General features: G+C 57.2%; 1 protein-coding gene and 1 long non-coding RNA gene across 4 annotated transcripts in view; one reads left to right on the top strand and one right to left on the bottom strand.

Moving 5' to 3' along the window:
- LOC124249005 (uncharacterized) overlaps positions 1-5,541 on the bottom strand; it is a 20,694-nt gene extending 15,153 nt beyond the window's left edge. For both annotated transcript variants that reach the window (XR_006891217.1, XR_006891218.1), the window contains exons 1-2: positions 5,196-5,541; positions 224-346 (exon numbers count right to left, since the gene is read on the bottom strand). This is a non-coding gene — a long non-coding RNA (uncharacterized LOC124249005). The remainder of the gene's footprint in view (positions 1-223; positions 347-5,195) is intronic.
- On the top strand, positions 3,984-27,379 carry PEDS1 (plasmanylethanolamine desaturase 1). 2 transcript variants are annotated; one of them, XR_006891216.1, is made up of 7 exons: positions 3,984-4,251; positions 12,126-12,245; positions 20,884-20,975; positions 22,181-22,325; positions 23,719-23,931; positions 25,972-26,696; positions 26,943-27,379. XR_006891216.1 is itself a non-coding variant. In XM_046679734.1 (6 exons), the coding sequence occupies exons 1-6, from the start codon at positions 4,128-4,130 to the stop codon at positions 26,091-26,093; spliced, it is 816 nt and encodes a 271-aa protein (XP_046535690.1). In that variant the 5' UTR covers positions 3,984-4,127; the 3' UTR covers positions 26,094-27,379. The 2 variants fall into 2 exon arrangements, 1 of the variants encoding a protein (XP_046535690.1); XM_046679734.1 differs by having other exon boundaries at positions 25,972-27,379.

Here is a 27,379-nt window from a genome sequence, read left to right as displayed (position 1 = left end):
CTCACATGCAGTATGCCCAAGACAGGACGCCTGGTCTCCCCGCCCCCACACCTGCTCCTGCCCTGTCCCTCCCCAGCTGAGTCAGTGCAGCTCCATCCTTCCAGTGGCTCAGGCCAGAAACCCGGGGGTCATCCTCGACTTGTCTTTCCATCACCCCCCACCCCACCAACCAGCAAATCTTGGCCACCTTCAAAATGCATCCAGAGCCAATTACTTCTCCCACCTCCGTGGTCACCCTGGTCTGCCCTCCATCCTCTCCGACCGGAACTATCGCAGTCACCGCCTCCGTGGTCTCCGGCCTCTGCACAGTCCCTGAGGCCATCACCCACCTGCAGCCAGAGGGGTCCTATTAAAATGTAAAGTGAAGGTCACTGTACATTCTTTACCAGACTGCCCAGTAGAACATTCTGTGATGGTGGAAATGTTCCACATATGCACCGTCCAATTCATTAGCCAGCGGCCACATGTGACTATTCAGCACTTGAGAATAACTGAAGGACTGAATTTTTAATTTTACTTACTTTAATAGCCACACTCTGTTGGCAAGGCTGCGGGAAACAGGTATTCTAGAACACAGCCGGTGGGAGTATAAATTCGTATATGATTCCAATGGCATTATCTACCCACCTACCTACCAACAGGTTTGTCTATATCAACCAAATGACAAGCATTTAACATTTGTCACAGCAATCCCACTTCAAGAGTGTGTCCTATTGACCTACCTTCACATGCAAAAATGACATTATGTAAAAGATTTATAACATCCAAAGACAGGAAACAACCTAAGTGTCTATCAATAAGCAACTAGTTAAATAAATTATGGTCCAGCCACACAGTGGAATACGATGAAGTTGTAAAAAAGAACAGGGAAATATGACGCCTAAGGCACAAAGAACAAAACAGATAAGTTGGACTTTATCAAAAGTGAAAACTTCTTTGTACATCAAAAGACACTAGCAAGTGAAGACAACCAAAATAGTCAGTCTAGTGTCCAGAATATGCAAAAAATTCTTACAATTCAACAATAAAAAGACAAATAACCCAATTTTTAAATGAGCAAAGGATTTGAAGAGACATTTCTCCAAAAGTATGTAGAAATGACCGATAGGCACATGAAAAGATGCTCGACGGTCATTAATCATTAGGGAAACATAAATCAAAGCCACAATGAGATGCCAGTTCACATCCATTAGGATGGTGATAACCAAAAACACGGAAAATAACAAATGTTGGCGAGGATATGGAGCAACCGAAACACTTAGGTTGCTGGTGGGGACGTAAAATGGTACAGCAGCCACGGGGAAGACTCTGGCAGCTCCTCAGAAAGCTAAACCCGGAGTTACCACTTGACCTAGCAATCCCACTCCTAGACGGAGACCCAAGAGAAATAAAAACGTATGTCCACACAAAAAACTCGTACCTCACCGTTCATAGAAGCATTATTTACAACAGCCAAAAAGTGGAAACAATTCAAATGTCCATCAATTGAATGTACGAACAAAGTGCCGTCTACCCAATGGAATGGTATTTGGCCATAAAAAGGAAGTCCTATGACATGCATGAACCTTGAAAACATTATGCTAAGTAAAAGAAGCCAGACAAAAAAAGGCCATATATTGTATGATTCCATTATATTACGTGAAATAATATACATATAATTTTAATGTTCAAAGCATGTGAATGTCCTACATATTAAAAATAAAATTGTTTTTTGAAATATAAATCAGGTCGTGTAATTCCTTTATTCAGAACTCTAGAGGGAAGAGACTTCTCAGCTCATTTTAAGTAAAAATCAACGATTCTCTAATCCCTTCCAAGGCCCTGCCCCCTCTGCCCCTTCTCTCTTGCCCTCTGACCTCACCTCCTCCCACCTCCCCCTCTCTAACCTAGTTCCTGTCTCACTGACCTCCTTGCTCTTCCTGGACATGGCAAGCATGTTCCTGCCTCAGGACCTTTGCACTTGCGGTTCCCTTGGCTTGGAACAATTTGCCCCCAGGTAATATTTGCACAACTGGCTCCCCCATCTCTTTTAGATCTTGGCTCAGATGTCACTTCCTTTCTTTTTTTTTCTGGTGAGGAAGATTGGCCCTGAGCTAACATCCATGCCAATCTTTCTCCATTTTGTATGTGGGACGCCACCACAGCATGGCTTGATGAGCGGTGTGTAGGTCCACACCCAGAATCTAAACCGGTGAACCCGGGCACGAACCTGTGAAGTGGAGGGCACGAACTTAACCACTACACCACCGGGCTGGCCCTCAAATGTCACTTTCTTGAACAGGCCTTCCCTGACCCCCACCCTCACCTCCCAGGAGACTCTACCATGTTTGCTGCTGTTTCCCGAGAACAGTGCCTGGGCCAGGTTGGTGCTCAGTCCATTTGTGCTCAGTGAATGAATGAATGATCTCAGGCAGTCTGTCTGTCCATTACCCATCTTGTGCTGGCCACTAGGGAGTCTCCAGACGCCAGCCTTGTGGGCCATCCCAGCCAGCCTGGAGGTCTCAGACACAAGCAGAGGGCTTTGGACGGCGTTCCCTGCAATCTGAGCTCCAGTCCCCACCACGGCAAGCTGCCTTAAGTTCCCGGGTTGAAAATCCAGCTGCGTAAGTTAATGAATGACACGAACCCAGCCGGTTTCTCCAGAATCCACCAGGACTTGGACTGCAACCTGTCCCTGTCATCACAGCCAACTTTCTCTCCCGGGAGGAGGTGTAGGAGGAAGCAGGGAGGGAGCAAGGGCCTGGGTGGGGACAGTGGCCACCCTGGGCAGGAACACTCAGGAAACAGACGTGGGTGACCAGCTTTTCCTAGCAGCTGAGGAATCCAGAGCTTAAATCCTCAGGAAACCAGGGCAGGGTGGAGCCTCTAAAAGACATTCTAGAAGAGCTCTTAGCTCCCCCCCCACCCCGCCCCCGCCCCGCCCAGCTCCCCCTCAGGCACTTCCTGGGTCCTTCCATGGCCTCCAGAGCAGCTCCCATTTGGTGACACTGTATGGAATTTATACGAGCAATTGTGTACTTTGTAGTCAGCTAAACCTGCGGTAGAAGCCTGCCCCGCCCCTGTTATTTACATGCTGAGACAGTAAAAGAGCTGGGCTGAGCCTTCATTCATTCCGCAAGCTCTTACTACCACGCGCCCCATGCTGATACGGACATGGGGGTTCAGCCGGGAAGTAAGCAAGTCCCGGCCCTCAGGAGCTTGTTTTCTGGTGGGGGGACATGAACTGCAAGTTCTCCGCCCAAGACAAGGGCTCTGGAGACAAAACAGGGTGACGTCACAGTGACTGGAGGAGGGGCCTCCGAGGAGGCAACCTCATGGGTCACTCAGAGTAAAAAGATGCTGCTGTCTAGCGCTTGGCCCCCGGCCTAAGAGATATTAAGCGCTCACCAAATCTTACAGTGACTCTTAGGGTCATTCTCATCGGTTTACTGTCCTCTCCCTGGGGAGAACAGGAGCTCCTGGGGGTCAGGCTCGACGTTTCTCCTCCCCAGGGCGCACAGCACAAGCCGGCACCCAGTAGGTGTACGCACGGTCCTCGTCATCTCTGCAGGCGGTGAGGCTCCATAAGGCAGCCCAGCGCAAACCGGCCCCAGCTAGGGAGCACTATTCAAAGAGTCCTCCAAGCGAGGGCTCCCTGCCCCCGGCCCGGCGCCCTCCGCTCGCGCTCCTTGCACACAGTAGGCGCTTGGCGGTGCGGGCTGAAAACAGGCCCGTTTCTGGGCGCGGCGGCGCACGACTCCGGCCCACTGCGCAGGCCCAGCGGCCGAGCCCATGGTGGGCGGTGCCGGGCCGCGTCTCGGGGAGGCTGACCGGGCCGGGCCGGCCCGGGGGCGCAGGGCGGCCCGCAGAGATGCGCTTCCGCGCCCAGCTGCGCCCAGCTGTGGCCCTGCCCCCCGCGCGCCGCGGTTGGCTGCGGCTCGGCGGTCGCTGATTGGCCGGCGCGGCCCCGGCGCGGGCCCCGATTGGCTGTGACGCGCGGCCGGGCGAGGCGGCTGCTGGCGCCGCCGCCGCGCCCGGCGCTGGGCAGTCATTGGGCGGCGTGATCTCGCCGCGATTCCGCGGCCCTGCCGCCGCCGCCGCCGCCAGCAGCGCTAGCGGAGCGTGCCGGGCGGACCTGGCGAGGGGCCATGGCGGGCGCCGAGGATGGGCCGGGCCAGCAACCAGAGCTCGACGAGGACGAGGCGGCGTATGGCCGGCGCTGGGGCGCGCAGCATGCCGGGGCCCGCGAGCTAGCCGCGCTCTACTCGCCAGGTAGGACCTCCGGGCCCCCTCCGGGCCCCCCTCCGGGCCTGCCGTCACCAGCCCAGATTGCAGACAGCGACCCCGGGTCCCGCAGATCGGAGCCCCAGCCTCAGGCCCCGCAGAACTCCAGCCTCGGCTTCTAACTTGCAAATAGCACCCCCAAGTCCACCCCAGAACCCCTTCCAAGACCAAGCCAGAACCCCAGCCCCGGGGCTTTCTGGATGCAAAGACAGTCCCCACATCAAGGAACTGCCATATCAGGTCCCTGGGCCACACACAGAGCTCCCATCGCACCCCCAGATCCGGATCCTAGCCCCGGGGCACCCGCGCCTGCAAAGACTGCCCCTAGACCGAGGGAGCCCCACCCCAGGACCTGGTCCAAGCCGGAGGCAGCCCCTCGGCAACATGCACTGTCCCCAGCCCGTTAAAAATCACACCCTGTCTCAGGTTCCCCAGATCCGAAATTCACACCCTAGGGCCCCATCTGTGCCCCCAGCTAGGACCCTGTGCTGCAAACAGTGATCTCACCCTCTAAATTTGGGCATGTCATCCCCCTGCTCTGGGAACCCCAAATCGGGAGCCCCCAGCTACCGAGTGCCCCAGACGCCCCTCCCCTAGAGCCCCGTCCTAGCTATAGCTTCAGCGGCTGCAGACCACCATGCCCTCCCTCCCGTCCTCCTGGCTCCTCCCCCTCCGCAGTGAGGAGCATCGCCCGCACGCTGTACTCAGAAGTCCCAGGTGGAGAGGGCACGGCAAATCCTCCGGTTTCAGCTCCTCCCATACACAAGCCGCCACCCCAGCCCATGCCCCTCCCCCACGTGCATATATTGGCCACCTCCACGGGGACTTTGGGGTGGAGCCCCCATATTCCCCGGACCAGACTGCTGTTTAAAGACACCTGCTCCGGTTCGGCCCTCAGGCCAAGATCGCCGGCTTCCTTCCGCTGTGCCTACCGTTTATGCTCCCTCGAGCACCAGCCTCACCCCCTCTCTGACTTCCACGTGAGCCTCGGGAACTTCATTGCCCAGCCCCAGGAGAGCCAAATGTCCCCAGGGGTTAAGGAAGTGCCTGTGAGAGCTCCATAGTCAGATGACTGGGAGCTGTGGAATGCCCCTCTGCCTGGATGTCACCATCACGCTGAGCTCTGTCAAACATTCTTGACGTCTTTCCTCTCGCCAGGGAACAGCCACGGTGCACAGCCCCACCCTGGGGTGGGCATGGGTCCACCGCCACCTTTGGCTTTCTGCCCTGACCTGCCTGGGTTTGCATACCATCTCAGCCATAACTGGCTGCGTGACCTTGGGCCATTTGCTTTCTCGCTGAGTCCTAGATCCCCAGAGGCCTTTCGGGAGTTGCAAGTCCATGCTGTGTGTGTGATTTTTTTTCAAACCTGACTTGGTACCTGGCCCATGCTGCCATGGTTTCTTCACCCTGTTCCTAAAACATCCAGCCTGTGGACATAAAACCTCCTGTGCTCCCTGGGGCAGGCTGGGCTTGGCATCCTGACTCCGCTTCTTAGCTCTGTGACCTGGGCCAGGCGACTTTCCCTCTCTGAGCCTCAGTTTCCTCACCTCTAAATGGGGACAAGGCAAAGTTTGTCTGCTCCTGAGTGTCGCTGGGAAGAGGAAGTCAGATCATGTGCTTTGGTGCCTTGCCTGCATACAGTAGGCGCTCCCTGTCGTTAACATGGTAGGCTGACCTTTCCTGTGAGTCTTGGAGTCAGCTGCCTCACCTCTCTGGTCCTCAGACTCATCACCTGGGAAGTGAGGGTGAGGATTCGCAGATTTCTCCTTCGGTGTCCAGCTCTGCCCATTCAAGTTTAAACCCTACCAGCTTTCAACCAGATCATACCCGGGCATTCCGAGCCTCCCCCGGGGACCGCCACCTCCCCGTTCCACGGAGACTCCGTCTTTGTCTGCTTCTAGTTTCCCCAGGTGTCCCTCACTCTCTGACTTACAGCCATGAGGGGATCTGCAGACAGCTTTCTCATGCCCCAAACCTGCAGTCTTATCTCCTCCTGACCTTGAGTTGTGGGGGCCGGGAGTGGAGGAAGGAGAGACTGGCCAGACTGGTTTCTCCAAATTCCCTAGGCCTCCCTCTGCTTGCCCCTGTCCCTGCCCTGTGTGGCCTTGGGGAAGTACCTTGACCTCTCTGGGCCTGACCTATAAAATGAGGGACCAGGCTCAATACATATTGAGCACCTTTGTCCCAGTCCCTGCTGTAGGCCCTGGGGTGAACAAGACAGGAAAAAGGAGCTGGCATTTCAGTAAACGCAGTCAATAAGGGAAATATCTCACTTGCCGAATGGTGGCAGGCACTTTGGAACAAATATCTAGCAGAAAGGGGGAAGTGAAATATTGGGGGTGGTGACATTTTAGAGAGGGGGCAATTAAGGCCTCACCAAGCAGGTGACATTTGAAGAGACCTGAAGGGAGGGAGACACGAAAATAATGGAGGAAAGATTTGTCCAGACAGAGACACAGCAGGTGCAAAGGCCCTGAGTATTTGCAGAACACCAAGGAGGCCTGTGGGTAGAGTGAGCGAGGGGAGAGTAGAAGTTGCTAGGTTCCAGGACTGAATTCTTGAGATTCCTGGGGCCAGAGATGGGTTGGCACTGTGACAGCTGGTGGGAATAATAAGGCAGCTAACAGAGTTGACATTTATGGAGCACTGGCTGTGCTGGGCATTTTCCTCACGTGCTCTCATTTCATCTTCACCACGATTGTCCGAGGGGCACCCTGCTGTTAACTCCGTTCCGAGACCCCCAGAGCCTCCTCATAGCCCACCCCCCCATCTGTGCTCTTCCTAATGCCTGTCCTGCCCGGGTTAGGCCTGCTTCTGCCCCCACCCGAGGGGCAGGTCCAGGGCCAGCATCCGTTTGCTTTCCCTGAAGTGTCTGGCACGTCCTGAGCGCCCCATCCGTGTTACAGTGTCTCCTGAGGCTTAGCAAAGGGTGACCTGCCCACGGTCACACAGCTGGTGAGTGTCAGGGCAGAACCAGAACACTCAGTGGGGGGGTGTTCTAGGTTCTGTGTTCTTAATCTTCACCGTGGAAGTGAGCCAGCGAGGGTGACGTGCAGGAGGGAGAGCCGGGTCCCGTGTCAGCGGAGCAGCATGCATGCTGGTGGTGGTGGAGAGCGCGGGCCTGCTGTCTGTGGGGAGCTGTGAGTGGCCAGTTCAGGGCAGTGTCGGGTGGAGGGAAGGGCGAGGGCCAATCCTGGGGGCCCCGAGTGTCTGGCTGAGGAGCTGGGGCCTGGTCCTCCAGGTCCGGGAGCCACAGAGGGGCCCACAGCCCACTCCACTCCGGGTTGGGGTTTTGCAGCAGCAGCCGGCCCTGTCCCAGGTGCCAGGCTTTGCGACGGGCCTGCTGGTCTTGGCAGGCCTCCCCCAGCCTCGTGGGCAAGCCTTGGGGTGAGGCAGATAGTCCAGCTTCCCAGCAGGCGCCACCTGAAACCTGGCTATGTGTGCGCCACTTCTCAGGTGCCCTGGGCTCCCGGGGTGGATGGATCCTGAGGGGTCACTCGAGCCTGCTGTCCACCCACCCTGGCTAACTATAGATGCCCCTTGCCCTGGGGGACACAGGGACTCTCAGCGTGGGGGTCAGCGGAAAGGTGGAGGGTGTCAGGACTGCTGGGTGGGGCTCCTAGCCTGCTGTCCAGAGCTGAGCCAGGTTCACTCCCCAGTGAGCGTGACTGAAGCCAGAGGACGGAGGCCTGGTCCCTGCCACGCTCCGGCCCGAGCTGTCTCCCTCCCTCACTCTTGTTGCTTTTCCTTCTCCCTGGCCATGCTTTCTCTTGTTCTCTATTTGTCTCTCTATTATCTCTCCCTGTCTTGGGTTTTCTCTCCTTCTGTCTGTTTCTCGTCTCTCTGCATCTCTGGCTCCTGTTCTCGTCTCTGTCTGTCTCTCTTCCTCCCTTTCCGGTCCCTACCTTCTCCCGACCTCCTGTCCCCCCACCTCCCTGACGCCGAGGGGCTCCTGGTGGCCCCGACTGTCAGAAGCGTAGGTGAGTCAGGGCTTCTCTGACTGAACTTCCGGAAAGAGTCGGCCTGAGGCCAAGCTTTGCCTGTGGCTGGCCCCGAGGAAAGCAGAGACGGCCCGAGGCCTGGCGCCTCCAAGCCCTCCACACCACCACCCCCGGGCCAACAGGCTGTCCCGGCTGTCACTCGGCCCAGACCACGGACCTGGCCAGGCCACGGCCTGCTCGGGAACCAAGGCCCCAGCGCTTTGCCAGAGGTGGCCTGAGCTCTTGTGTCCTGAGCAAAGCCCATCCCCTCTCTGGGCCTCAGTCTGCCCATCTGTAAAGTGACACCATTTAGACGCCTGACCACACAGCCCCTGCCAGGTTGACTGTCCACGCCGTGACTTTAGACAAGTCACTTCATCTCTCCAGGCCTAATTCTCCCTCCGAAAGATGGGGCACGTGGTCCCCAGCCCACAGCGTACAGCGAGGGCCAACTGAGATGGTCCCGGGCTCTGTACCTGGCCTGTAGCAGGAGCTCAGTGAAGGCCACTTAGTATACAGATGTATTTTTTATGGATCAAAGTTGAGGCACTTGGTCTGTAGAAGGATCTGGATTCCAGAGGTCAGAGCGAGAGTTTAGATGGGAAAATATTCAGATTGCGGGACATTCTCCATGGCATGGGGAGAGAGCTGGGCTGTCTTTGGAGTCAGGACAGCCCCGGACAGGCTAACGTGTCCCATTTAGGAGCCGGGGATCCAAACCCAGCTCTTCACTTTCACCCTCTGAATCTCAGTTTCCTCCTCCGGAAGCAGGATGCCACCGCGCCTCCCTGGAGAGATTGAGCCTTGGATGAGAGACTGTGCTCAGAGTCTCAGATGACTGCAGGCGCCCGGCCAGGACTGCCACCGGGGAAAGCCACCCAGTGTGAGGCAGCGAGGAGGGCAGGGGACCTGGGTGAACCAGGACCTCTTGCCCCATCTGAGGGGGCAGCCTCTGCTGCTCAGGCCCGGGGTGACCAGAGTCCTGTGTTCTCAAGGGAAGTGGGAAACTAGGAGTTTTATGTGGTTTTGTTAAAGGGTAGCTAATTTTGTTAAAACTGAGAGCAAAATATGCTGGAGGGAGAGGGTCTGCAGCATCTCTGATGTGGGAAACACCTGGCCCCCAGCCGTGCCAGGCCTCCCTGGGTGTCCCCGCAGCTTGGGGGTGGGCAGGCAGGCCGTGGGCACTGAGGGATGGGCTGTCCCTCATCCCCTGCCGCCCCCTTCCCCAGGCTTCCTGCAGCTGAGCCCCAGGCCCTGGCCAAAAACAGGAACCAGAAAGGGGAAGGCCCCGGGGGGCCTGACTGGGGTGACCCCAGGCTGCTGCTGGTGGGGCATCAAGGCCATGTGGGCCAAGAGAAACAGCCCCTGACTGAGAAGTAGGAAGTGAGGCACCCTAGGCTGCTTCTGCTGCTGTGTGACGCTGGTGGGGTCCTTCCCCTTCTGGGCCTCAGTGTCCTCATCTGTGCGAGAGGGGGCCAAAGGGACCCTGGGTGTGTCCCTTCCCCCCTCTGAGCCTGGATCTGTTCTTGGGGCGTGGGGAGGATGGCTGTTTTGATTCTGACTCAGGGTGCAGCGTGCTCTCGTGTAACCTGGCAAGGCCCTTTCTCTCTCTCTGAGCCCGTTTCCCTGTCAGGAATCATGGGACACCTCCTCTTTCCTTCCCAAGGTGCTTTGGTGAGGGGAGCCCCGGACACAGAGCCTGGCAGTTTTCCTTTAGGATCATGGTTGGGAATTTGCTCATCCCACAAGCATTTATTGAACCCCAACTGTGTGCCAGGGCCCTGGCGAGCAAGCCAGACACGATGCTGGGCCTTCTGAGTTCACTTTTGGGTAGGGGAAGACGCACGTTATACAGGCAGTGACAGTCCGACATGATGGGCCCTGTGTTGGGAGAGCCCAGGAGTCAGAGGAGGTAATCATGGATGGCTTCCTGGAGGTAGAGGTTCCAGGTTGAGATCTGCAAGAGCAGTACCAGAGTCAGCCAGGTGCGGAGGGGGTGAAGGGAACCACAGGCACAGAGCAGTAAAGAGAGGAGAAGACAGACGCAGGAGGGACTCTCTTATCTGTCCTGGCCCCTTCTGGTTGTTAATCACTCACAGGGGCCTGCCTGGCCCTGTTCTTTAAGGTGAGCCTGACCCAGAACATCCTCAGGGCCGTAAGGAGGGAGAGACCGGGACAGCAGGAGCAGGACAGGGTTGGGTGAGAGCAGGGTCTCAGGAGCCAGACCCTCTGGCCATAGGATCCTGGTCTGTAGCTAACCAGATACAGTGGTCTTGGGCTACTTCCTTGGGACCACTCTGACCCTCAGATTTCTCATCTGCAAAATAGCATCACCTCGGCGGGTCCCGGCACAAAGTAACTGCTCAGTAGATGTTAAACACTAATGATAAGAAAATTCTTATTATTAAGGGTCTTCCATGCCCTTGGGACCAGCTGCCTGAGAAAACAATATTCCCAGGGGCCCTGTCACACATTCTGTGTCACCCACACAGGGTTTTAATTTCCTTTTATTTTTTTTTTAATTTTAATTTACAATTACAAGAAGAGATTTTTGATGGAGTAGTACATTCGCAAATTTTAAATTCAAGAAGGAGTGAGTAAAAAGCCTGTCTTGACTGTAAAGGCCTTTTTCTTTTGTACATAAATGGCTGCCGTTTGGCACTTAGCTTTTTGCCCTTTCCTGTACGTCCTGGGCATCCTTCACATCCACATGGAAACACCCGCCCAGGCTTTGTCCAGGCTGCAGAGATGCCATGGACTCAATTAACTGGGCTGATCCCCCAGGCAGCGGACACTTGGTGATTTCTGGTCTTTCGACACCTCGGACAAACTGCAGTGGGTGAATCAGCTTGTCAGAGCTCACGTGCCTGTTAAAAATGTGGCAGCGTTTAAAGAGGAGGTTTCCCACCCACGTCCTGATGTCCAGCTTCTCTCGGGAGTTAGCAGCTCCAGCCCCCCGGGCGCCCTCTCCCGGCAGTAGTGGGCCACTCAGTGGCCACTCCCTTAGAAAGGGCGCACGTGCTTCAGTTTCCCACTGTCCCCACCCAGCCCGCCTCACCTGCCAGCCCCTGGAGACTTGGAGAGTTTGAGACCCTTGTCTGCACTGCCTCTTCCCCACAGCTTGCTGCCAGACCCCCCGCTCCTGGCAGAAGCCCCAGCAGTGGTACCCAAGGCGCTGTTTCTCCTGAATTCCTGACTCGTTGCTGGAGCCCTGCTGGATGGAGGTGGGGCAGGGTCTGAACCTCTGGGCTTAAAAGCTGTTTGTAGCCTCTACCTCCAAATAATTACCTACAAAAGGGGACAGGTGATGCCATGATGCCAGTTTGAAAAGCAGGACGTTGGGGCCAGCCCACTGGTGCAGTGGTTAAGTTTGCATGCCCAGCCTTGGTGGCCCAGGGTTCACAGGTTCAGATACCAGGTGTGGACCTACACCACTCATCAAGCCATGCTGTGGTGGCATCCTACATAAAATAGAGGAAGATTGGCACAGATGTTAGCTCAGTGACAATCTTCTTCACCAAAAACAAACAAAAAAAAGTGCATTAAAGTTCCCTCAGGTGTCTCCAGAGGGAGCCCAAAGGACCCCAGGATACCAACATTTTGGCCTATGTGCCAAAGAATTGGCATGTGCCAAGCCGGCTTCCTGGGCATGTGAGCTGTGCAGAGGGACCTGTGTTCAGAAGGGCCCTGTGCCTGGTTTAATGCGGCCGGTCCCGAGTGTATGACCTGGCCAGGCCCTTCTCCTTCTCTGGGTCTCAGTGACACAGTGACATCGTCTGTGAAGTGGGTAGGTTAGGGCCTGTCTGTCGTGGGGCCCCGCCCTCTGGCTGTGGGCCTCCGCTCGGGCGCACGCTCACCTCCCGCCTCCTCTCCCTGCAGGCAAGCGTTTCCAGGAGTGGTGCTGTGTGGTCTTGTGCTTCAGCCTCATCGCCCACAACTTGGTCCACCTCCTGTTGCTGGCCCGCTGGGAGCACACGCCCCTCATCATGCTGGGTGTCGGTGAGTGCCCATGGCCCCTCTGCCTGCCTCAGTTTCCCCTGGGCCGGGGACCTACCTGGTGTCTGCGCCACTCTGATGGCACCTTGCACGCATGTGTCGTGTGTGGGTGTGCCTGCTTGTGTGCCTGCCTGCGTGCGATGGAGCCCATGCTGGGAGCCCGCCTCCCGTCTCAGTCAGGGGCACCCGTGGCCTTCCTGTCACTTGGGCCAGAAACCTGGGTGTCAGCCTCCGTTCCCCTCTCTCTCTCATTCCACGTGTAAACCATCATCAAGTGCTCTTGGCACTGCTTCCAAAATGCATCCAGAATCCAGCCTTCTCTCCACCTCCACTGTCCCCACCCTGGCCCAGCCTCCGTCCCCTCCCACCTGGACTATTCTCTGCCCTGGTCTCCCTGCCTCCACCTCTGCCCCCCACTGTGCATTCTCTGCCGACGGCCGGAGAGATCCTGTTAGATACCCAGTGAGGTCACGCCACTCCCCTGTACACATGGAATAAAACACCAACCCCCCAGCACGGGCTGGCCCGGCTCCTCCTCAGACCTCATGTCCCTTGACTCTTCTCTGGCTCCCTCTGCTCCTGCCACACTGGCCTCATCACTGTGCCTCCACCGTGTGCTGTCCAACACACTCCCGCCTCAGGGCCTTTGCATATGCTGTTCCTGGGCCTGGAAGTCTCTTCCCGCAAACACCTGTATGGTTCACCCTCTCATCCAGGTCTCTAGTCAGAGACCACCTCCTCAGGAAGGCTCTCCCTGATTACCCCTTGAAGATAGCAGCCCCATCACAGGCCACCCCTCATCTGCTCTGTTACACAATATCTTTCTTTGTTCGTTATCTGTCTCCCTGCACTCAAATGTCAGCTCCCTGGGGTTAGAGATTTTTGTGGTTCACTGCCGTGTCCCCGCCCCAAGCGCCAGGCCTGGCGCGCAGCAGGTGCTGGAACAGTATTTATGGGCTCAGTGAGTGAAGGAATGAGCAGGCTGCAACTTACCAGTCCCTGTGGAGCGTTTCCGTCCGTCCGTCCTCGCCCATCCACAGCCTGGGAGGTAGATGCTACACTTGGCATCCTATTCCAGGTGAGGAAACTGAGGCTCAGAGAAGGGACCAGCCAGAGTCACACCTCAGGCCAGACTCACAATGTAGTTCTCAATTCACTGTCTCCACTCCCAGGTCCTGGGGTGACTCCGTTTCCTTCCTCTCCGCCCACCACCTGCCCCTCTTCCCTCTAACGCAGGCGCACATCCCCTCCCCGGTCCCGGGCTCCGGGCGGAGGGCAGCTGTGTCCTTGGTCCGCCCGGCCCTCCCTACGTGTTCAGCTCCCACAACCTCATTAAAAGCATTCTGGCTGCCTGCGCCAATAGTGCTCAGGCCGCTAGGGAGCCTTCTGCGTCCGGGCGGGGTGGGCGTGTGCTGGGGGCTGGACTGGCTGGAGCAGGGGAGGCTGACGCATGCAGTGCTGGGGAGCCTGGCCCTGCCTGCAGGAGCCAGACGCACCCCCTCCACCCAGGGGTCAGAGAGACTTCCACCTCCGGCCTCTCTTCCCCGGAGCATCACATTCAAGGCCAGTAAGTAGACAGTGTGAGCCCTGAACCCCATCCGGGGACGGTTACCAGCAGGCCCCTGCCGACCTGGATTCCGAGCTCCACCACCTCCTGGCTGGGTGGCCTTGGACAAGTGTCATTGCATCTCTGAGCTCATTTTCCACATCTGTAAAGCGAGGCTGCTCACAGCACCTGCCTCCCAGGGCTGCTGTGAGGGCAAAGTGCAGGCATGCATAACCGCTGAGAGGGCCAACGACAGCAGAGGTGAGGGGACCCCGCCAGCATCACGCACCGGGGCTTGGACCTTCCTTCCGCTCAGTGATCACTTTAACAATGGCTGTTTCCCAAACTCCTGCTGTGCGTCAGGCCCCACGCTGGGCTCTTTAACCCTTGGCGGCCACCCTGAGGAGGTCTGTCCCCATCCTCTGCGAGGCTGGGTGACTTGCCCATTGGCCCTCAGCCGCAGCGTCTGGGGTCACGTTTCCAGACCTGCCTGGCTCCCAGACCACGGACTCATCCCGGGGGCAGTACAACCTCCAGTTAGCATTGGAAAAAAGGGGGTTCCAGGTGGCGGGCCCGGTTTGGGAAAGGGTATGCAGCTTCAGAGCCCAGGTGTGTGTTTTCCAAACCAGGAGAGGGGGCATCCTGAGCAGGGCACCACATCCCTCCCTGGTTGGGACCAGAGCTGCCAGCCCTGGCCCAGGAGATCCCTGGCTGTCTGGCCACTGCATGTGATGCCAGCCCCCCCACACACACACACACCTTGCCTCTGGGCTGAGAAGGGCAGACAATCCTGATAGTGGTGTTTGCACAGTCCCTAATCCGTTTAAGTAGCCGCCCTGATTTGTGTGCTAACATGCGGGCGGGAAGGCATCCTGCCAGCCTACAGCACCTGCCCCAGCCCAGCACTATCTCCCCAGAGGCTCCGGTGCTCCCGGCAGGCCCTGGAAACCGGGGCGGGGCCGGGGGGGAAGCATGAGAAGGTGCCCAATTAATAAGTTCAGACAGATGAGGCAGTGCTGGGAAACAAATCAAGATCAGGGACCAGCAAGAAGAGGTGAGAGGTCAGGGAATACCTCTCTGGAAAAGCGACATTTGCATAGAGACCTGAAAGAGGTCGGGGAGGGAGCCAGGCACTCATCTCTGGGAGGGCCATTCCAGGCATAGGAAACAGCAAGTGCAAAGGCACTGAGGCTGGTCTGTGCCCCATGTGAGGGGCCTGGAGAGGGGGCCAGTGTGGCTGGAGAAAATTGATCAAAGGAGAAGTAGCTGGTGGCAGCTCCAGGAGGCAGTGGGGACAGATCACATGGGGCCTCGAATGCTGTGGTCTGGACTCAGGGTTTTCTTCTCTAGGCTGTGAGAAGCCACTGGTGAGTTTACCAGGGGAAGCTGACGTCATCTGATGCTGCAGGGAGGAGGGAGGAGGGATAAAGAGGTCCAGAGAGGAGGTGAAGAGGGTGGCAGACCCGGGCGGGCAGTGAAGGTGGCAAAATTTGTCCAATCCTGGGCGAGCTGTGCACGGTGAGCCGTGAGGGAGGGGTCAGCGGCCACTCACAGGCTTCGGGTTGAGTGATGGAGGCGGTGGGGCTGCTGATGGCAGAGACGGGTCACGGTCTGAGGAGCTGGCTTGAGGGGAGATCCTTGAGGTCTGGCCTGAGAGCCAAAGGGAGGTGTCGACCTGGCTTGGAAGTCCCAGACTGGAGGCAGGGGCCGCGGCTGCAGGTGGGAATCTCAGTAGCGATGGCCTTTGAAGCCCAGAGGCTGGCGGAGTGCCCCCAGGGGCTGAGTGTGCACAGAGGCCGAGGCCTCCTGTCTTCCGGGCTGGGGAGAGGAGGAAGAACCCACCAAGGAGCCAGGAGGGGATGCGGAGGCTAAGAGGACAGTGTGTCTCCAGAAGACTTGGGGGTCAGCTAGGAGCAGCCACCGAGCAGACCAGTGAGATGGGGTGGTGAGGGGACCACCGAGTCTGGCCACGTGGAGGTCCTAAGCGACCTTGACAAGGGCAGCGTTGTCGTGAATGCGTGAGTGACTGTGTGCTGTTTGCTGCCCTCTGGGGAGGTGGAGAGAAGGGTAGGGGCTGTGAGCTGGTCCTGGAAGGAGTGAGTAGGAGTTTTCTGGCAGGCTGGCGGAGGGGCGGCGGTTCAGGCAGCGGGGCGTGAGTGCAAAGGTCGGTGATGAGGTCAGCAGTCACAGGCCTCTGGTCACGGCCCGCCCCACCCAGTAGGTCAGGTGAGGAGTCTCCGCGTGATTCTGAGCGGAAAGGTGGCAAAGATGGGGTTTGGCTCCCGGACCACAGGGACCAGCCCTCAGCACTCTCCGCTGCTGTCTCAGCCACTCTGTCTCCACACCAGGCCTTGAGGTGGGCAGGGGCCAGGGAGGCCCAGCTGGGTGACCTGTGACAGCCCAGGGACTGTCTGAGGGTCAGTGAGTCATCCCCATCCCCACACAGTGGCCTGCAGACAGGGCGGGAACCAGGCTGAAGCCGCCCTGGGCAAGCCAGAGCCACGCTGGGACAAAGAAGCTTCTGTGTGGCTGCCTCCGCCAGCCCTGCCCCCACTGACACGGCCCCAGGCGGCAGGCTTGGGTCCTGGAGGCCTGCTCTAGAAACAGCCACCCGCTGCTCCCCAGGACAGGGAGGCTCCTCCTCTCCCATTCTAACCTCTGTGCGAAGCTCACATCCCTCCCCACGCAGCAGCCTGAAAGGACCAGGTGCTGGTCATTTGACGGATGACAAGGCTGAGGCTCGGAGAGAGGAGCAATATCTAAGCCACCGACCATAGCAACGTGGGGGCGCACAATGTGGGACCGTGCTGCAGGCTCTGCCTACGCCCACCCGTTTCCTTGATGGATGGCAGGTGACTGAAGTCACTGCCTGTGCCCAGACCTGGACAGGAAGGCTCCGTGGCCGTGCAAATGGCCCTCACCGGCAGCCCCCACCGCCCCGGCTGCCACATGACTCTGCACGGTCCTTATCCTCCCAGTGTCGCTTCCTCTCTGGGAAGTTGGGTTGCGCAGGGCCCATCACAGTGGACATGGAGTGAGATAATACCCTTTTTAAAAATAGGCTTTTTTTTTTTTAGAACAGTTTAGGTTTACAGAAAATGAGCAGAGTTCCACATGCCCCCTGCCCCCAGTTGGCCCTGTTAACATGTCACACCTCGCATTAGTATCCTGCACTTGTTACAGTTCACGTGCCAACATGGATACATTATTCTGAACTGAAGTCCACCGTTTATTCAGGTTTCCTTAGTTTTTACCTCACGTCCTTCTTCTGTCCCAGGATCCCATCCGGGACTCCGCATGACCCTGAGCTGTCATGTCCCCCGTGAGCCTTCCCGTGACAGCTGGAGGCAAGCTGCTGCTGGGTCGGGTGCCCTCTGCTGGCGCCTGTCTGGCGTTGGCCCAGCCTGGTTGTGTGCTGGGGAGGAAGCACTCAGAGGTGGGGTGCCGCTTCCATGACATCACAGCGAGGGGGGGTGTCAGCAGCACTTGCATGTGGCGCTGACCTTGACCGCTGACCCTGGTGGTGTCTGCCGGGGGTCTCCACGACCCGGTCACAGTCCTCCGCTTCCATGCTGTGTGCCCTTTGGAAGGAGGTCACTGCGCAGCCACAGTTAAGGTGTGGGGCGTTATGCTCCCCAGTGATGCCATTTTTAACACCTTTGACATAGGGCCTGGCACACAGGAAACACTCCAGTGCTGACCTTTATCACGTATGTTGTCTTTATAATATTGTTCTTATTATCATCGTTCTTGTCATCTGTAAGGATTAAATGCTTAGGACGATTAAGGAGATAAGATATGTAACCGGCTTAGGACTGGCCTTGGTACAGTTTAGGGATTAAAAGAGATAAAACATTTAAGGTGCTGGCAGGGGGCCTGGTACTAAGTGTTCAATAAATGTCAAGTAAAAAATAGGTAAATAAATAGCTGATGTCCGGACCAAAGGCAGCGAGGGTGAATGTCTGCACACAGGCCTGTACCTGAGTGTTCACAGCAGCTTGAGTCCCAACCTGGACACAACCCAGACATCCAGCAACCACATGGATGAGCGCTGTGGCACGTCCAGGAAGGGGAATACTACTCGGCAATGAAAAGGATGCCGTCCTGATAACACACAGCTCCACGGATGACTCTAGAAGCATCGTGCTAGTGACGGAACCTGGATCCAAGAGCACATACCACATGCATCCATTGATAGGAAGTTCCAGAATAGGCAAAAGCGGTCTCTGATGGGAAGCAGATCCGTGGTTGCATGGAATGGGGGGGGGTGGGAGATTAAGGGGCATTAGGGTGCCTGCTGGGGGGCTGCCTTCTCGTGAAGGCAGTGTTTAGGCACGGCATTAGTTACAGCTATCAGGACAGGGCCTCAGGAGGCACCTCAGCTGACCCCTCACTATGCAAGTGAAGGTGCTGAGGCCCAGAGAGGGCAAGGGGCTTGCCCAGGGTCACACAGCAATATGGTAGCAAGAGATGAGGCCCCCGACTTTTGGTCTAGGTCCACCTTAGCCCTTGGCCATGTGGCCTCTCGTCCCTCCTGCTAGACAGCGTGTGCACAGCATCCTGTGGTATGCAGCAGGAGCTCTGTTAATGCCCCTGGACCTACCGAGGTGCCGTTTAGGGCGTGAAAGGGTGCTGGTCTGGGAGGCAGGGTGACCCTCCTCTTCCCTACCCACGGCTATCACTTCCATGCCATGGGTCTGGGGGGCAGGTGATCCAGTTCTCTGAGCCCCGCCCTCATCCAAGAAGTGGGGACAATCGATGAGGCCATCCCAGGTGGTGACAAGTGTGACAGAGAAAAGCAGGGAGATGTGACCGAGAGCACCTGCCTGAGAGGACGCCTCTAGCCAGGGTGTTTGGGTGCTGGTTGCCCTGAGCTGGAAGCTGAGGAGGAGCGGGCGCCCGGGGTCTGCAGGGAGGGGTGGGGGGCAGGTGGAGGAACAGCAAGTGTGGCAGCCCTTGGCCTCTGTCTCCCCAGCCTCCCCCAGCCCTCAGCCTGGGCCACCCTCCCAGCATCGTTACCGAGGAGCCCAGCCTCTCCCCAGCCCAGCCACCTGTGCCTTGTCACCCTACAGCCTGTCCTTGGGCTTCCACATGCACGTGCCCACCTGCCCGCCAGCCCCTGTCACAGGAGCTCGCAGGTGCCTGCATATTGCTGTGCCTCCCACCCCCCCCCGTCCCTCCCACATTTGGCATCCGTGGGGCGGGACATGCGAGGCCTCTGGAGAGTCTCTGGTCACAGCTGCCCTCACTGCAGGCCCGGCCATCGAACTGCACGTCTGCATGACCCGCACGCTCCCCCTGCCCCCTTGCTCTCGAGCCCTGGTCCCCTGTCACCCTGTCACAAGCAGCTGAGGCCCTAGCGGAACTGAGAGAACCTTAAATGGCCCAGCTGGGCCTCGGACATCAAATTCACACCAGGAAACCGAGTCTGGGGAGGGAAGGAAAGGGTCGGCCTGAAGTCACATGACCCAGCCGGCACTCACCACTCGGAACCACTCCCCCCCACCTCCACCCCTGGATCTCTGCCCCTGGAGATAGTGAGCTCAGTGTCTGTGCATCTCTGGCTCTAGAGCTTGGCACACAGTAGGTCCTTGCAGAATGTTGCTTGATCGACTAAATGACTGAGTAACAGCAAGAATAATGTGTCCTGAGGGCTCCGTGTGCTGAGCACCGGCCGTGGTGCTGCACGTGATGAATTCATCAGATATCTACTGAACCCCAGTGAGGGCCAGGAACCGGATTCGGCCATCAACAGAAGACGGAACTCCCTGCCTTGGTGGGGCTGACATTCTCGTGGGGACACAATAGACAAACAAAAAGGAAGTCCGGGGTGACAGGTGCTCTGGAAAAGGAAAGACGAGAGATGGACGCACTGGAAGGCGGGAGTGGCCACAGTTTTAGATCAGGGGTCCCCAGAGGACTTTGAGCAAAGGCCTGAAGGAAGTAAGGAGTGAGCTGTGTCACCTTTGGGAAAGAATGTTCCGGGCAGAGGGAGCAACAGTGCAAAGACCCAGAGGCGTGTAAGGGTGTGCGAGGGGACTGACGGGGGATGGCTCGGGTGTGGTACCTCTGGCAGGTTGCTGGCCACTCTGCCTCAGTCTCCCCAAGTGTACAAGCGTGGCAGCATCCTGCTGTGTTCGATTTGGATCTCAAGACAGGTTAAGAGCCCAGCCCTGCCCCTTGCCGTCTATGCCACCTCAGTCTGGTGGCTTCTGTTCTCCAAGCCTGTTTCTTCCTCTGTAAAGTGAGAATAAAAATTAAAATGGTATCAATTTCCAACAGATTGTGGGACGCCTCTGAGATCGAGCATGTAAAGCACTGGCGTCTGGCACTGAGAAAGTGCTCAGGAATGGTAGCCACTATGTTTTTTAAATCATCATTCCCATCTATCTAGAGGAAACTAGGGCACAGAGAGGTGAAGTAACATGCCCAGTGTCACACAGCCAGTGAGTGACAGCTGGAATTTGAGTCCAGGCCTGACAGCTTTTAACCTCTGTATTATCCTGAGCCCTCAAGTGAGTGAGTGGTGTTGGGGTCTCGGAGGGGACACCACCCAGTTCTGAACAAACTGAGAACAAAGATAAGGAAAAGGCTACTGGAGGCCAAATTATCGTGTTTATTGTTGATAAAAGCCAGGTGGGGGAGGGCATGGCTTCTGTCTGCACAAAAGATGCTCTGACACCCACCCTGAAAGGAGGTTTCCCTCTAGTCACCGGCCGTGCTGGAGCAGAGCAGGCTTCCCCATGTGGGGCAACTGGGGCTCAGGGACACGGGACAGTCAGCGCCTGATAGGGGAAGGGTGGGCTGATCCCAGCATCCAGTTTATTCTCTCTAGACTCACCAAGCAGGTGAGTCCCTGCGGCTCCCCTGAGGCAGAGCACGTGAGGGGACAGATGGAGGCCAGGGGTGTCACACCAGGGCTTCAGTCACAGGGCAGAAACATGCAAATAGGGAAGGGACCCTCTCCCCTAACGAGTGAGTGAACGCGCAGGTGAGCGGGTGAGTGCGTGCGTGACTCCTGATTTGGGGCGGGGAGGTGGGTGGCCATCCCTCTGTGTGTCCCCCCACCCCTGCTCACCCTGCCCTTGTCCACAGTTGCAGGAGCCCTCATCGCTGACTTCTTGTCTGGCCTGGTGCACTGGGGAGCCGACACCTGGGGCTCCGTGGAGCTGCCCATCGTGGGGAAGGTGTGTATGTGGACCAGACCCGCAGCCCAGCCTGGCTCCTCCAGAAGGAGGTCAGGCTCTCTGACCTTGGACCAGTCCCCTGTCCTCTCTGGGCCTCTGATTCCCCATCTAAAAGATGGGAACCATCCTTCCAGCCCCACCCCGTGCCCCTCCTCCGAGACTAGCACAGGAATCCCCCGGGATTTTCTGGAAGCAGAAGCATCAAGCATAGGACAGTCAGAGAGCTCTGCGCTGTGTCTGCCTCCCCAGGACCCCGTGAATGTGGGGCCACGTCTGGTTCTCTTTGCCTGCCCTGCCGCACCTCACTGCCTATTTATTTGTTTGTTTTAATTGAACCTTATCTTATACCAGTCAGACTTTTTTGGTTGTTCATTACACAAAATCCATTACAAACTGGCTTAACAAACAAAAGTACTAATTCTGTACTGAAAATTTCAGTAGAGCCAAATTAAGACGGGGCCAGGTCCGGCAGGACAGACCGTATTCTCTGGACGCAGTCTCTCTCCACGGCCGGCTCTGCCGTCGCCTGCAGGCCTCTCTCCGGTGTAGGCTTCCACCAACGAGGCGGCCGGGAAGGCTGTGGCTGCCTGGCTTCCATCCTCTCAGCTCAGCCCCCAGTGGCCAGAGAGCTCTCCCCTCAGCCAGTCCCATGGCTCACTCCCATTGGTCCAGCTTGGGTCACATGCCCATCCCTCAGCCCGTCACTGGGGCCGGAGGGATGGGATGCTGTGATTGGCCAGGCCGGGGTCACGTGCTCACTCTTAGGTGGAGCTGGGGGGGGTCAGCCCCATCAGAACAGCTTGTACTAAGAGAAGAGGGGGAGCTGGTACCAGCAGGAGGGGCTTGGATGCTGGGAAGAAACAGGGTCCTGCCTGTCACTGTGAGGCATCTGTTCAACTGTGTTAGGGTGGGGAAGAAGGGCGGGGATGGTCTCCAAGTCCCCTCACAGCCCAGTAGGGAGACTGAGGCCCAAAGAGGGGCAGTACCAGGCCGAGGTCCCCACCAGGGCATTTTGACCCATCTTCTGCTGGAGCTGCTGGACCTAGGCCCTGAAGGCTGGGTGGCATCTGTATCAGTGGCATGGTGGAAAGTTCTGGCATCCCGAAGGCAAGGAGGTGAGCCCAGTCGAGCGTGTGCAGGGGGTCATGGAGAGTGGCTGACCAGCACGGGCTGACTGGTCGCATGGATCCCCACCCCCACCCCAGGCCTTCATCCGCCCCTTCCGGGAGCATCACATCGACCCCACGGCGATCACACGGCACGACTTCATCGAGACCAACGGGGACAACTGCCTGGTGACACTGTTGCCGCTGCTGAACATGGCCTACAATTTCCACACCCAGAGCCCCGGTGAGCACGCCAGCTGGTGGTGGGCTCCAGGGGCCACAGGGACAGATGTGCACACCCCCTCCAGGAGCCTCCTGTGGCTCGTGTGTGTGTTTGACCCCTCACAGTGTTATAAAAATTTTTAGTTAGTTGCCTTCATATAAAAGGGGGACATTTGACATAAAGATCTGTGTTTCCAGCTTCTCCCGAACAATCTGATCTGGACACCCTGGGTCTTTGTTCCCACTTGGCTTCCCTGAGCTGGAGATGAGCTGTGGCCACCTTCTTTAGACAGGACACATGCTCTCCTATTTGCCACAGTCCCCACTACTCCCTGCTGTCCTACACCCAGCCCGCCTTGCTCATTTGTGTTACCTGCCTGACCCTGAGGGCTTCTGGTTTTGCTGCCTTGGCTTAGTGGGAAGAGTATAGGCTGTGACCTCAGACAGTCCGGAGTTCAGATCTCTGTCCTGCCTCTTTTGGAGAGGGAATTTGTCCCAAAGCAAGTCCCTTCATTGCTCTGAGCCTCAGTTACCTCATCTGTCACGTGGTGGGAAGGTGGGTGGATGAGTGCTTCCTCCATGCCAAGGATTTCTCCAACAACTCGACACCCGGGTGCGTATGTGAGTTTGGGCGGTACAGTGGGTGCTCTGGTACCCCAGCACATCCTCTTCCCCAGGGGCTGCGCCAGCCCCCAGCTGCTGAGAGTGGTGGCTGCTAACGGCTCCCAGCTGCCCCTTCTGAGAGTGGCCAGGACAGGACCCGCCTCTCCCCTTGGGATAAGCCTGAAGCCAGTGACAGGAGAAGCCTACGAAAGGCCAGCCCCCTCGTCTCTGCTTGGGACCAACTCTGTGGAGCCATTGATGCTCCATAGCGCCCCCCAGGATCCCGCTGAGACGAGACTCTGCCCCGCCATCTTTGCTCAGCTCGTCTTCTGCCCTGTCCTGCTTCCCTCACTCCCTCATGCTTTTCCAGAAGAGAGGATTCCCCCCCAGGCCCAGATAAATCACGTGCATGTGAATCCTTGTCTCAGGCTCTGCTTCCAGGGAACCTCAACCAAGACTTATTCCCATTTTATTGATGAGGAAATTAAGACTCAGAGAGGCAGAATCACCAACCCAACCACAAACAGCCAAGAAACGTCAGAGGGGGGATCTGAACCCAGCTCTGCCGACTCTGGAGCCCACGTTCTTAATGATTGCTTGTGCTTGCTCCGCTGTCTGCCCACTGCAGAAGGGGAGGCTGAGGCCCAGAGGGGAGTCTGAGCTGGCTGAGGCCCTGTGGGAGGTGGGAGGGGGCCCCGGTGCTGTCCTGGGATGGGAGCTGCCCAGCGAGTGCTAAGGGCCAGGCTGATGGTGGCCCCAGCCTATGTGACACCGTGTGGGCCCTGTGGGCACCCACCCTGTCCCCCCTGCAGAAACCCTGGAGCAGCTGTACCCCTGGGAGTGCTTCGTCTTCTGCCTCGTCATCCTCATCACCTTCACCAACCAGATCCACAAGTGGTCACACACGTACTTCGGGCTGCCACACTGGGTCACCTTCCTGCAGGACTGGCATGTCATCTTGCCACGTAAACACCATCGCATCCACCACGTCTCGCCCCATGAGACCTACTTCTGCATCACTACAGGTGCGGCTGTAGGGTGGCGTGGAATGAGCCGCCCCTGCTGTGGCTGCAGATCTGTCTTCAGGGTCAGGAGGGCAGAGGTCACATGGGAGGTCATGCAGTCCTTGCCCTGCCAGAACATTCTCACAGAGCACACATTTATTGAGCACCTACTATGTGCTGGGCACTATTCTAGGTGCTGAGGACACAGCAGTAAACAAGACAGACACCCCACCACCACCTCATGGACCATCCCATCCCTCCAGCAAATATTTACTGAGGACCTACTATGCGCCAGACACTGCTCTGGGCTTAGGACACAACACTGAACAAAACAGGCAAAAATCCCTGCCTTCGTGGCATTCACCTTTAGTAGGGGACATTCCAGACAATAAATAAATAAGTCCTACACCTGATGGTGCTAACTGCTGTGGAGGAAGATAAAGCAGGGGGCAGGAGAAGGAACTGGGGGCCTTTGCTGAGCAGGTGACATTTGAACAGAAAGAGTGATGCAGACCTGGAGGAGGAGCCCTCCAGGCAGCAGGAACAGTAGGTACAAAGGCCCTGTGGCAGCAACATGCATGCCTGATTTGTTTGAGGAACAGCACAGAGGCTCTTGTGGCTGGAGTGGAGGGCGTGAGGGGAGAGTGATGGCAGAGAGGAGAGAGGCCGCCAGCCCTGAGAGGTGCTGTGAGGAGACAAAGCAGGGGGAAGGGCAGAGAGTCATGGCGGCCGGGGCAGGGGAGGGAAGCTGTTCACACAAGGTCTTCAGAAATCTGAAGAAGTGTGGGCGGGGCCCTGCAGATAAATAGGGACAGATGGTCCAGGCAAAGGGAACAGCAAATGAAAAGGCCCTGAGGCAGGAACATGTCAGGAGACCCACATGCCCTTGGGAGGAAAGGGCCAGTGCCAAAGAGGTGAGGGGAGCCAGGCAGTTTTCTGGGGCCTGAGGGGGTCTTTCAAGCTTAAGTATATCGGGGGTGCTGTCTAGTCAGGCCAGCTCAGCTTCACTTGTCGGCTCCTCCATATGTGTCTTGAGACTCACAGCCTCCCTGGATGTCATTTTTTCATCCACCAAATGGGGCTGCAGCCACCTCCAGAAACCACCTCCCCAGGGCTGGGGTGTGCATGGCAAGATGGCAGATGCAAAGTGCTTGGCACATAGTAGGTACTCCTTGAGCTGCAGCTACTTGTATTTTGGTTTTTGTTGTGTTTGTTTTGTTTTTATTTTGTTCTTTTTGTCTTTCTGGAGATACAACTTGAGAGCCACAAAAAATATTTTTGGCCCGTCCTGAAATCACACTCTGAGGGCAGATGGAGGGTTTGAGTTGAGGCTGTTTCAGAGATCAGTTGACTGCTCAGCAGGCCTGGGATCAGTCTTGGTTTGGCCGCATAGTAATCGGGACACCCCCCACAAGCCTCAGTCTTCTCGTGTGGAAAATGGGACTAATAACAGTATCTACCTGGTGGTTCGGTGGGAGGCTGTAATACAAGGTAAATAGGACTGTCAGCAGTATTTCGTGATCACCTACTATGTGCCAGACACCATTCTAGGCGCTGGGATCAACAGTGAAAGAACATGGGGTTGTGCTGTTAGGAGCTAACATTCTAGTTGGAGGCTGGAGAGAAAAACCCACACAAAACAGGGAAGAGGTGAATGAAAGAGAATGGTTACAGGTTATCATAAAGGCTATCAGGAAATAAAAGAGGGTGATGTGACAGGCCTGGAGTGCTGCTGAAGTGGTGGTCAGGGAAGGCTTCCTGGAAGAGGTGGCATTTGAGCCAAGGGATAAGAAAAGCTGCCACCGTGCCTGGCATGTAGTGAGCGCTCAGTAAGAAAGGAATGAGTGAGGGGATGAAGGTGTGTCTGAGCTGCCCCTCACTAAGCCCCTGGTGGGAGGCCCCCATCCCCAGATGCCTCCGTCACTCTTTGTCCCCTGCCCTCTGCAGACTCACTCCCCATCACGTCACTCGTCACTCGTGTCCCAGGCAGGGCAGCTCTCCACCCCCTCGCCTGCTGCTCTCCCATTCAACCCACCGCCCTGTGCTCTGTTTCCACCACAGGCTGGCTCAACTACCCTCTGGAGAAGATAGGCTTCTGGCGACGCCTGGAGGACCTCATCCAGGGCCTGACGGGCGAGAAGCCTCGGGCGGATGACATGAAGTGGGCGCAGAAGATCAAATAGCTCGTCCGAGCCTGCCACCTTGTTGCCAACCCTCCCCAGCACCCCCAGACCGAAGCCATCTGCCAAATTCCAGCCTCCTCTCGCCGGCCCCTCCAGGTGGAGAGGATGCCTCCTGGGCTGGGCCCGGGCACCCCCAGCCCACCCCTAGTCACAGAGAATACTTGAGCCACTGATTTTTCATTTCCTCTTTTTCATTTTCTTTCCTCGGCCCCTCCCGGCCACCCGAGCTGCTCTGTCTGCCAAGCCTGACTCTGCAGAAAAGGATCCCCACCCTGCCAGCCTCCCTCGGTGGGGGGGCTCCACCGCTCCCTGCACCCCTGGGGCCCCCTGCCCCGCTGGGCAGCCCTGCAGCACGGCTGGCCTTGGGACCACCGAGTTGTCTTATCGTCCCTCCTTGTCTGCCTGCAGTGGTCTGGGAGCTCCCAGGCGCACCTCAGTGTCCCTGGAGCATGGCCCTGCCATGGCTCTGCAAACTGACCCCAAAGGCCTGGATGGGTGACAGCCCCGGCCACCACCTTCAGCCTCGCCTGTCCACCCAAGGATGGCAAAGCGCAGCAAGAGTCGAGGGCAGCCGGCCAGGAAAGGCCAGAATTTCCTGCCCAGGTCTGGACCCCCGCCCCCACCCGCCCCCGTCTGTCAGAGCTGATGTTTCTAGTCAGGAGGATGTCTTCCCAGGGTCTTGTCCTTTGAAAGGGGGACACAGTGTCCCCTCTGGCCAGGGGTATGCCAGAGAAGGAAGAATGGGGCTTTTTAGTTTTAGTTTTTTTTTAAAGGTGCTTGCTTGTTTAATGTAAATAATAGAAAGCCTTAATATCTTTTCTGTAACACGGAGTAATATTTTAATGTCAGGTTTTGGATGTACATAATATATTTATAACAAAGCAGCAAGAGTCTACTTACCCTCGGCTGCCTCGTGCTTCCTGATTGGCTGGAGAAGTGGGGAAGGAGCCGGAGTGTGCGGCCCCACCCCTACCCCCGTTCCCAGCTCCCCCCAGCCCTGGACCCAGGATGGGGGGCTTTGTCACCTGAGCAGTGAATTAATGTTGGCATCTGCTCCAAACACTTGGAGGAGAGCCACGATTTGATGAGGAATCGTCCTCATGCAGCAGATTATGTTGGCTGATCCCCATCCGTGAGTGCGTGATGTTTACTGCACCTGGTGTGTACCAGGCTCTGGCCTGGACACTGGGGCACAGCGATGAACAAACAGACAAAGACTTACCCGGGTGGAGTTGACCTCCTGGGGAGAGAGACAATAAACAGAAATAAATGCACATGGACATTCA

The sequence above is a fragment of the Equus quagga genome, chromosome 12 (genome assembly GCF_021613505.1).
Source record: "Equus quagga isolate Etosha38 chromosome 12, UCLA_HA_Equagga_1.0, whole genome shotgun sequence".
Lineage (NCBI taxonomy): Eukaryota > Metazoa > Chordata > Mammalia > Perissodactyla > Equidae > Equus > Equus quagga.
Note: the sequence above shows the minus strand (reverse complement) of the source record. Positions and strands in the feature narration are given on the sequence as shown.